The sequence below is a fragment of the Nerophis ophidion genome, linkage group LG14 (genome assembly GCF_033978795.1).
Source record: "Nerophis ophidion isolate RoL-2023_Sa linkage group LG14, RoL_Noph_v1.0, whole genome shotgun sequence".
NCBI classification, from domain to species: domain Eukaryota; kingdom Metazoa; phylum Chordata; class Actinopteri; order Syngnathiformes; family Syngnathidae; genus Nerophis; species Nerophis ophidion.
Window position 1 is genome coordinate 47,097,084 of NC_084624.1, and position 11,258 is coordinate 47,108,341.

Consider the following 11,258-nt stretch of genomic DNA (forward strand, 5'->3'; position numbering starts at 1 on the left):
TCTCCTCAAAGTCTCGCGTGACGTCATCTTCCCGCGATGACTCGAGGGGGCAAGGAAGGGCGGAAGTGGCTGGCGTTGTTGTTGTTTGGTGTTTCGCAGACAAAATGGGGAAGACGTCCTGTCTCTTCGTCACTTTGGGACTTTTTGTCTCCCTAGCGGGCGTTTTGGCGTCCTCTGACGTGTTCGACAGCGTGCTGGGGAGCACGGTGTCCTGCATTAGGTCGTGTGAAATGACGTACACTTTACACACATACCCGAGGGTGAGTCTTGTCAAATTAGCTTCCAAAAAGTGACCGCGGCTAGTTTTAGCTCCCGCCGTCTGTGTCCTAATCAAACAATGTCAAGCAATTGCGGTTAAATTGTTTTGTTTTTTTTTCCTAGGAGGAGGAACTCTATGCTTGTCAGCGAGGCTGCCGACTCTTCTCCATTTGCCAGTTTGTGCGTGACAGCAAAGATTTGAACCAAACCAAATCCGACTGTAAATCAAGTAAGCTGCAAATGAACCCTTGACCTTCTTTTCTTCTCTTGCCCGGACTTCCGTTATCTGCTTTATTGTGTGTCGTTTCGTTTAGTACAAGCTTATATCTATTTATGTTGTTTACTGCAGTGGCGTTTTAATATTTTTTTAATAGATTAGATGGGGATAGGTTGATTGGCAACACTAAATTGGCCCAAGTGTGTGAATGTGAGTGTGAATGTTGTCTGTCTATCTGTGTTGGCCCTGCGATGAGGTGGCGACTTGTCCGGGGTGTACCCCGCCTTCCGCCCGATTGTAGCTGAGATAGGCGCCAGCGACCCCGAAAGGGAATAAGCGGTAGAAAATGGATGGATGGATGGATGGATAGATTAGATCAGGGGTTACCAACCTTTTTGAAACCAAGAGCTACTTTTTGGGCATTGATTAATTTGAAGGGCTACCAGTTTGATACACACTTAAATACATTTCCAGAAATAGCCAATTTGCTCAATTTACCTTAAATAAATAAATCTGTATATGTATAAATCAATCATTGTTTACTTATATAGCCCTAAATTAATTAAGGGGCGGCATGGCGTAGTGCAGGGGTCCGGAACCTTTTTGGCTGAGAGAGCCATACAAGCCGAATATTTTAAAAATTATTTCTGTGAGAGCCGGTGGCAGAGGGGTTAGTGCGTCTGCCTCACAATACGAAGGTCCTGAGTAGTCAGGGTTCAATCCCGGGCTCGGAATCTTTCTGTGTGGAGTTTGCATGTTCTCCCCGTGAATGCGTGGGTTCCCTCCGGGTACTCCGGCTTCCTCCCACTTCCAAAGACATGCACCTGGGGATAGGTTGATTGGCAACACTAAATTGGCCCTAGTGTGTGAATGTTGTCTGTCTATCTGTGTTGGCCCTGCGATGAGGTGGCGACTTGTCCAGGGTGTACCCCGCCTTCCGCCCGATTGTAGCTGAGATAGGCGCCCGCGACCCCAAAACGGAATAAGCGGTAGAAAATGGATGGATTTCTGTGAGAGCCATATAATATAATTTTTAAGACTGAATACAACTAAATGCGTGCGTTTTTAAGTAAGACCAACATTTTTAGAGTATAATAAGTCTCTTATTCTTTTTAATAACATTGTTATTCTGAAGCTAACCAACAATAAATAAAATACTTCTTACCATTAAAGCGACTTCTTGAACAGGTGCGGAAGGAACCGGATGCATGGATTAAAATTCATGAAAATGTTTTATATTTTGAACGTTATTTTTAACACTGTGATTACCAGCGGAATTATTTATAACTTACCGTGTTAATCAATGTCAGCTAAGATTCATCTGAGAGCCAGATGCAGTCACCAAAATAGCCGCATCTGGCTCTAGAGCCATAGGTTCCCTACCCCTGGCGTAGTGGGTAGAGCAGCCGTGCCAGAAACCTGAGGGTTGCAGGTTCGCTTCCCACCTATTGACATCCAAAATCGCTGCCGTTGTGTCCTTGGGCAGGACACTTCACCCTTGCCCCCGGTGCCGCTCACACTGGTGAATAAATGATGACTGAATGATTGGTGGTGGTTGGAGGGGCCGTAGGCGCAAACTGGCAGCCACGCTTCCGTCAGTCTACCCCAGGGCAGCTGTGGCTACAGATGTAGCTTACCACCACCAGGTGTGAATGAATGAGGGGTTCCCACTTCTCTGTGAGCACTTTGAGTATCTAACAATAGAAAAGTGCGATATAAATCTAATCCATTATTATTATTATAAATCACTAGTGTCTCAAAGGGCTGCACAAACCACTACGACATCCTCGGTAGGCCCACATAAGGGCAAGGAAAACTTACACCCAGTGGGACGTCGGTGACAATGATGACTATGAGAACCTTGGAGAGGAGGAAAGCAATGGATGTCGAGCGGGTCTAACATGATACTGTGAAAGTTCAATCCATAATGGATCCAACACAGCCGCGAGAGTCCAGTCCGAAGCGGATCCAACACCGCAGCGAGAGTCCCGTTCACAGCGGAGCCAGCAGGAAACCATCCCAAGCGGAGGCGGATCAGCAGCGCAGGGATGTCCCAAGCCGATACACAGGCAAGCGGTCCATCCTGGGTCCCGACTCTGGACAGCCAGTACGTCATCCATGGCGACCGGATCGGACCGGACCCCCTCCACAAGGGAGAGTGGGACATAGGAGAAAAATAAAAGAAACGGCAGATCAACTGGTCTAAAAAGGGAGTCTATTTAAAGGCTAGAGTATACAGATGAGTTTTAAGGTGAGACTTAAATGCTTCTACTGAGGTGGCATCACGAACTGTTACCGGGAGGGCATTCCAGAGTATTGGAGCCCGAAATGAAAACGCTCTATAGCCCGCAGACTTTTTTTGGACTTTGGGAATCACTAACAAGCCGGAGTCCTTTGAAGGCAGATTTCTTGCCGGGACATATGGTACAATACAATCGGCAAGATAGGATGGAGCTAGACCGTGTAGTATTTTATACGTAAGTAGTAAAACCTTAAAGTCACATCTTAAGTGCACAGGAAGCCAGTGCAGGTGAGCCAGTATATATATATATATATATATAAATGGATATTTTTGTCTGTCATTCCGTCGTACATTTTTTTTCCTTTTACGGAAGGCTTTTTGTAGAAAATAAATGATGAAAAAACACCTAATTGAACGGTTTAAAAGAGGAAAAAAATGAAAACACTTTATTTTAAACATAGTTTATCTTCAATTTCGACTATAAAATTCAACCGGAAAAAATGAAGGGAAAAACTAGCTCATTCGAATCTTTTTGAAAAAAATAAAAAAAGAATTTATGGAACATCATTAGTAATTTTTTCTGATCAAGATTAATTTCAAAATTTTGATGACATGTTTTAAATAGGTTAAAATCCACTTTGTAATAAGATTTAAATTTGATTCTACAGATTTTCTGGATTTGCCAAAATATATTTTTGGAATTTTAATCACAAGTTTGAATAAAAATTTCACAAATATTCTTTGTCGAAAAAACAGAAGCTAAATAAAATTAATGTATTATTCTTTACAATTAAAAAAATAAATACTTGAACATTGATTTAAATTGTCAGGAAAGAAGAGAAAGGAATTTAAAAAGGTATATGTGTTTAAAAATCCTAAAATCATTTTTAAGCTTGTATTTTTTTCTCTAAAATTGTCTTTCTGAAAGTTATAAGAAGCAAAGTAAAAAAAATAAATGAATTCATTTAAACAAGTGAAGACCAAGTCTTTAAAATATTTTCTTGTATTTTCAAATTCTATTTGAGTTTTGTCTCTCTTAGAAATTAAAAATGTCGAGCATAGCGAGACCAGCTTGCTAGTAAATAAAAACAATTAAAAAATAGAGGCAGCTCACTGGTAAGTGCTGCTATTTGAGCTATTTTTAGAACAGGCCAGCGGGCGACTCATCTAGTCCTTACGGGCTACCTGGTGCCCACGGGCACCGCGTTGGTGACCCCTGGATTAGATAGTACTTTATTTATTCCTTCAGGAAAATTACAATTTTCAGCACCATCCCGTTCAAGATCAGACAAACAGGGAGACAGAACAGGATTGCTGACGGGTCTGCCAAGTTCCGGCGCCCCTTACAAAAAAAGCTGAGATACAGGTAAACAATGGGGGGGCAATCGGTCTAAGCCTGGGCCCCTACAAACTTTTTGGATCGCAGGTACTGAAAAATATGCAAATAATAAATAAGAATAATGTGTCTCAATGTGTATCAAATTATCAACATTAAAAAAAAAATAGTACAAGATAAAAATGTGAATTCAAAATTGTACCACCCTTCAACTTCTTTACAAGATTGAACTAGAAAAGTGACTCTAATGCTGCGATTCCTCTGACCCTGACTCATTTTCACATTTGTCATTGTAATGGTAATTTGTAAACATAATAGCTCGCAACTGCGAATCGGTTCTCATCGTTCACTTTCAAGAGCCGTCCAACAATTTGACTCGTTCGCAAACGTCACGTCTTTACCGCACACAACGCATAAAGGATTTGTTGCAGTAGCACGCGTCAACGCTGCTTTTTTAACATATTGTTTGTTTTGTTTGTAATGCTGTTTTATAGCCTGCCATGAAGCCTACTCACAGACTAATGAGCAGTTTGCGTGCAACTTGGGCTGTGAGAACCAGCTTCCCTTTGCAGAGCAACGCTACGAACAGGTACAGTACATCAAATCCGGGGTAGTTCAGTCTAATATTTACAGTAATTTTACAAGGTTTTGAGCTTTTTTGCATTTTGTCAAGTATTTCCTCTCACAGCAGTTCAGAGCTTTTTTTTAATTTATTTTTTTTATGTATAGCTGGAAGCCATGGTGCCGAGGATTCACTTGCTGTACCCGCTGACTTTGGTGCGAGGGTTTTGGGACGACATGATGAGTCAGGCCCACAGCTTCATCACCTCCACGTGGACGTTTTACCTCCAGGCGGATGACGGAAAAGTGGTCATTTTCCAGGTGAGGAGGCACTGTAATAGACGTCAGGTGTTTAAATAAAAAAACACGAGTGTTTGCCTCGATTGCCAGACTGGGCCTCAATTCAAGTTCTCCCAGTTTGAAATGGAGAAAGAGGAGGAGCAGGAACCACAGAAGACAAGTAAGTCAGTCGGTGTTTGTGACGACCACACGAATCAATGTCAATTTATTCTATATCGTCCCCACCTTTTTAAGTCTCCGTGTTGAGCAGTCCCGTCTACAAAGACTACCAGCGCACGCTCATCCAGGAGAGAGACCGGGACTTGAATGTCGATCGCAGCTACGGCGAGAACACCCTCTTCAGCTGCCTCGCAAGGTTGGCGAACATGCTTGAATCCAGAATGATTACGTTTTTATATATCAAATACACCAAATATTTATACAGCGCATTTTATGCACAGGGGCTTCACGGTGGCAGAGGGGTTAGTGCGTCTGCCTCACAATACAAAGTTCCTGCAGTCCTGGGTTCAAATCCAGGCTCGGGATCTTCCTGTGTGGAGTTTGCATGTTCTCCCCGTGAATGCGTGGGTTCCCTCCGGGTACTCCGGCTTCCTCCCACTTCCAAAGACATGCACCTGGGGATAGGTTGATTGGCAACACTAAATTGGCCCTAGTGTGTGAATGTTGTCTGTCTATCTGTGTTGGCCCTGCGATGAGGTGGCGACTTGTCCAGGGTGTACCCCGCCTTCCGCCCAATTGTAGCTGAGATAGGCGCCAGCGCCCCCGCGACACCAAAAGGGAAGAAGCGGTAGAAAATTGATGGCGTTTTATGCACAGTCAAGTTGCAACACCAAGTGCTGTACAGAAGTAAAAATGATGATTGAGATGATTAAGTTGTTGACAACTCCTATTCAAATGCAGCCACTCCCTTTTAGTGGAGTTTATAAAAATCTACACCACAAGATTACCTCTAACCACCGAGGTTAATGTCAGTCAGGATGTTCCGATGAGGCTTTTATGCTGCCAATCATCCACGATTGGTCGATAATAGGGACGTCCGATAAGATCGGACTGCCAATATTATCGGCCGATAAATGCTTAAAAATGTAATATCGGAAATTATTGGTATCGGTTTCAAAATTATCGGTTTCGAAAAGTAAAATGTATGACTTTTTTAAACGCCACTGTGTACACAAACGTAGGGAGAAGTACAGACCGCCAATAAACCTTAAAGGCACTTCCTTAGCGTGCCAGCCCAGTTACATAATATCTACGAATTTTCACACACACAAGTGAATGCAAGTATACTTGGTCAACAGCCATACAGGTCACACTGAGGGTAGCCGTATAAACAACTTTAACACTGTTACAAATATGCGCCACACTGTGAACCCACACCAAACAAGAATGATAAACACATTTCGGGAGAACATCCGCACCGTAACACAGCATAAACACAACAGAACAAATACCCAGAACCCCTTGTAGCACTAACTCTTCTGAGACACCACTATACAGACCACCACCCCGTCCACCTCAACCTCCTCATGCTCTCTCACGGAGAGCATGTCCCTAATTCCAAGCTGCTGTTTGGAGGCATGTTTAAAAAAATAATGCACTTTGTGACTTCAATAATAAATAAGGCAGCGCCATGTTGGCATTTTTTTCCATAACTTGAGTTGATTTATTTTGGAAAGCCTTTTTACATTGTTTAATGCATCCAGCTGGGCATCACAACAAAATTAGGCATAATAATGTGTTCATTCCATGACTGAATATATCGGTATCGGTTGATATCGGAATCGGTAATTAAGAGTTTTACAATATCAGATATCGGCAAAAAAGCCTTTATCGGACATCCCTAGTCGATAACGATCACTTGTATTCACTGTATATTTTTCAATGTATTCATGTTGAGGGCTTCTGACAGTTTGACAATATCAACACGATATTTAAACTAGTTCCTTATTTTCTCTTATTACAAACACGTGTTTGATCAAAACAAAGTCATTACTAGTACACAATAACTCAGTGTTTCTCAGCCTTTTTCGAACCGAGGCACATTATTTTCATTGAAAAAAATCCAAAGGCACACCACCAACAGAAATCATTAAAATATGAAACTCGATATTGAAAATAAAAAGTCGTCGGATACGACTTTAAAGCATAACCAAGCATGCAACACTATAGCTCTTGTCTCGAAGAAGGTGTACTGTCACCACCGGGGTTGGGTATGGTTTGAATTCGAACGATTCCGATTCTTTGTTTCGATTCCGATTCCTGGCGATTCTCGACTCCGATTCTTCTTTTACCACGTGTTTGGCAGGTAGTCCCTGGAAGGTGGTATGTATTTTGGGTTGAGAGTTTTCACCATATCCCTGCAAACATAAACAAACATGTAATGTTGCTGTTACTGTTTAGCCCAGTATCAATTAGCTTAACTCTAACGTTATTGCTTAACTAACCTAAATGTTGGAGATTCCACTTCTGAAAAGGGATGCAGTCTTTTGACTATGAGTGCAGTGACCTTTCTGTGGCACTCTTCCGTCTGTGGCACCGACATCTTCCCCATTGCCGCTACGGTGAACGGAGTACGCTGAGCACATTGCGGAGCCTGGCTAGCAGGTTGTAAATTGTCTATGAAAAAATATGCGGGCTAATTTGTTAGCTGCCTCAACGTTGGCGCAAATCACATTATTTATTGCATATATATTGTTTTACTTACCGGATTCGGACTGCAGTGCAGTCACAGAGGTGCCAGGCTGGGCGTCGGAGCCGGAGCCAGGGGAAGAGGCAGAGGAGGACGGTCGGCGTAGCGCGTCAAAGACGGGACACGCGTTTATTTGTACTCCATGAACTCGGAGGTGCTTCATCATGTTCGACGTGCACCCTCCTAAGCACGAAACAGTCCTGTCGCACGTGTTACATTTCGCCGATATTTCATTTTTTTTTTGTAAAATAAAGCCACACTTTCGACCGCCGACGCCCGCTATCCATGCTTGACTGACTCGCTCGGCTATGCTAACACTTCCGGCGGTGGGCGCTTCTTCGTTGGTGTTCAGCGGCTTCTTCTTCCGGTCGGCGGACTTATTATTTTTTTCCGGTCGGCGGACTGGGTATCGAAACTAGGAATCAAAATTTAAACTTTTGAACGATTCCAGGAGAATCGGAAAGTTAGTCCCGGTTCCAATCGATACTCGATACCCAACCCTAGTCACCACGTCACATCACACATTCACATTCACACACTAGGGCCAATTTAGTGTTGCCAATCAACCTATCCCCAGGTGCATGTTTTTGGGGGTGGGAGGAAGCCGTAGTACCCGGAGGGAACTCACTCAGTCACAGGTAGGACATGCAAACTCCACACAGAAAGATCCCGATCCCGGGATTGAACAATACGAAAAGTTCCCCTTTGAAGCTGGCTGAGTGGTTTGCTCCTTGCCATTGTTCCAACATTGCTTCTTTTGCTTCTCCATGGTGTGTTGTACAGGAACCCTTGGCTGCCAGGCTGGATTCTTACCAGCACTCTGGTTTTGTCGGTGATGGTCCTCATCTGGATCTGCTGTGCCACTGTGGCGACCGCTGTGGACCAGCACGTGGCTCCTGAGGTCGGTACCTTTTTCATCTCTTATTAAAACAGGAGATTAATTGCATTTGGTCCATAGTTAACTTGTAATTAATTGTGATGAATCACAGAGAGATAGAAGTTTTTTTTTTACTTTTTAATACGTGTACCTTAGACATTCCCACGCCACGGAGACCCAAACTGAGGGAGAGATGGAGTGGGGGACCCCCTTACTCACAGTATATATCCTGTCGAAAATTGTGATTGTGTTTTAAAAAGTAAACTGGTCCTAAAGAATAAAAAATACTAAGGTATTCAAATTTTACAGTATAATGCGGCATTTGAAACTTAAAACATTCATGATTTTCACGTCACATCACTCCTGCATTTTTTTAATGAAATATTTTTAGCGCGTAAGGACAGGAGTTGAAGGAGTGTCAAAAGATGGAGGTAATTGTGAATTAGTGTGAATTATATTTATATAGCACTTTTTCTCTAGTGACTCAAAGCGTTTTACATAGCGAAACCCAATATCTAATTTTTGCATCTAAACCAGTGTGGGTGGCACTGGGAGCAGGTGGGTAAAGTGTCTTGCCCAAGGACACAACAGCAGTGACAAGGATGGCGGAAGCGGGGATCGAACCCGGAACACTCATGTTGCTGGCACGGCCGCTCTACCAACCGAGCTATACCGCCCCACAATTGTTTTAATGACATTCAGACCTTGTTTTCTTATCAGTAATGGAGCAGTATTTATAGAAGAATACAAGAAGAATAGACTTTATTGTCATTATATTTGCATACAACTAGAGATTAAGGACTCCAACTTAAGGTGCGGTAGTGGGAACAAATATGGAATAAAAATAAAGCACACAAGTAGTAATAACGATAAAAAGTAAGAATTGAAATAAACAGACTACTACCCAATAAAACCAATAAGAAATCCTGTAAAATATACAAAATACTGTACAATATACAGAACAAAACAAGAGTACCAGAGTAATATAATAATTATTACTTTAAAAAAGTAGTTTTATACGTGTGAGTGTTGATGACACAGCTTTGCAACAGTTGATATTCTAGTTTCAAGCATGTTTTACTCAACACAGGTCATAAAAACTCAGCAACAAGCTGTAATATCTTAGTGAGATCATTTAGGACCAACACCCTTAAAATAAGTTAAACACTCTAACATAAAATCTGCTTAGTGAGAGGAATTATCTTATCAGACAGAAAATAAGCAAATATCACCCTTATTTGCATACTTGCCAACCTTGAGACCTCCAATTTCCGGAGGTGGGGGGCGTAGTCGGGGGTTGGGCGGGGAGCGGGGTGTTGGTGGGGGCATGGTTAAGAGGGGAAGAGTATATTTCCAGCTATCCATCCATCCATTTTCTACCGCTTATTCCCTTTGGGGTCGCGTAGAAATCTTTATTTATAATTGAATCACTTGTTTATTTTTCAACAAGTTTTTAGGTATTTTTATATCTTTTTTCCAAATAGTTCAAGAAAGACCACTACAAATGAGCAATGTTTTGCACTGTTATACAATTTAATAAATCAGAAACTGTTGACATAGTGCTGTATTTTACTTCTTTATCTTTTTTTTTTTTTCAACCAAAAATGCTTTGCTCTGATTAGGGGGTACTTGAATTAAAAAAATTTCACAGGGCTGTAATAGCCGTAGATGTTATTGTGACGTATGCATGCACAGTAGATGGCAGTAGATTTTCCTGTTTAAGAGTGTCACAACATTGCTGTCTACGGCGGACGAACTGCTTTATGGTAGACGATAACGTGACTGCTGTTGTTGTGTGTTGTTACCGCGCTGGGAGGACGTTAATGAAACTGCTTAACAATAAACCCACATAAGAAACCAAGAACTCGCCCTCGATCATTCTACAGTTATGACGTCATTGGGCAGGCACGCTGTTTATATTGTGGGAAAGCGGACGTGAAAACAGGCTGTCGACACGTCACTCGGGTCCGCATGAAGCTCGAGGGGGCGTGGCCTCCAGCTGTGCCGGAATTTCGGGATAAAATTTGTCCCGGGAGGTTTTCGGAATAGGCGCTGATTTTCGGGAGTCTCCCGGAAAATCCGGGAGGGTTGGCAAGTATGCTTATTTGAGATATTTAATCTTACTTAATTTCAGTTTTTGCAGTTTAATAAATCATTACTATGAAATGAGTGAGTGGAGTAGGCGAAAATACACCACAATAATAGTGATGTTTCCAACTTTTCAGAAATTGAGCATTTACGGCGATAGGGACTACATCACGGAGAAGAAACTGATTCCCTACCTGTCGTCCTCCCTGGTCATCACTGCGAAAGGTCTGGAAGCAGCAGATGAGGAAGAGGCAGGGCCTCTCCCTGCCAAGGTGAACCTCGGTCAGTCCGACATTTAAAAGCTAGTGTTTTTTTGTTTTTTTTTAATAAGTTGATTCCTGCTGCAACTTTTTGTGCTATGAAAGAAACCGTACTTGCAAAACATTTTCTATGATTGAGTTAATGCTATACAAATCATAAGTGGGCCACATTATGGTACTAAAACAGTACAAAACTTAAAATACGCGAGTGTTTACCTTCCCTTTAATTTTGTGTGTTGGTTTATTTTATTGAAAATATGTAACTTTTGGTTATACAGACAATGTTTGGTATAATGAGGCAATATGGTAGCAGTGTCCTGTTCTTGTGATGTGTACATGACATATTTAATAAAATGCTTTTAAATTTCGAAAAAAGGGAACTTCCTTTTAAAATATTTCAGTACATCATACTGACATAATGAGTAGAAGT

General features: G+C 42.0%; 1 protein-coding gene across 1 annotated transcript; it reads left to right on the forward strand.

Moving 5' to 3' along the window:
- The first annotated feature begins 44 nt into the window (after positions 1 to 44).
- On the forward strand, positions 45 to 11,203 carry tmem59 (transmembrane protein 59). The gene is made up of 8 exons (XM_061920887.1): positions 45 to 260; positions 382 to 487; positions 4,548 to 4,642; positions 4,783 to 4,935; positions 5,005 to 5,074; positions 5,149 to 5,269; positions 8,387 to 8,504; positions 10,706 to 11,203. Exons 1-8 carry the CDS (start codon positions 105 to 107, stop codon positions 10,865 to 10,867), a joined length of 981 nt encoding a protein of 326 aa, XP_061776871.1. The 5' UTR covers positions 45 to 104; the 3' UTR covers positions 10,868 to 11,203.
- The last annotated feature ends 55 nt before the right edge of the window (positions 11,204 to 11,258 follow it).

Coding starts and splice junctions, on each gene's coding strand:
- tmem59 (XM_061920887.1), top strand. CDS start 105: ATGGGGAAGACGTCCTGTCTCTTCGTCACTTTGGGACTTTTTGTCTCC. Junction 4,643..4,782: donor CAGAGCAACGCTACGAACAG/GTACAGTACATC, acceptor TTTTATGTATAG/CTGGAAGCCATGGTGCCGAG. Junction 4,936..5,004: donor GAAAAGTGGTCATTTTCCAG/GTGAGGAGGCAC, acceptor CTCGATTGCCAG/ACTGGGCCTCAATTCAAGTT.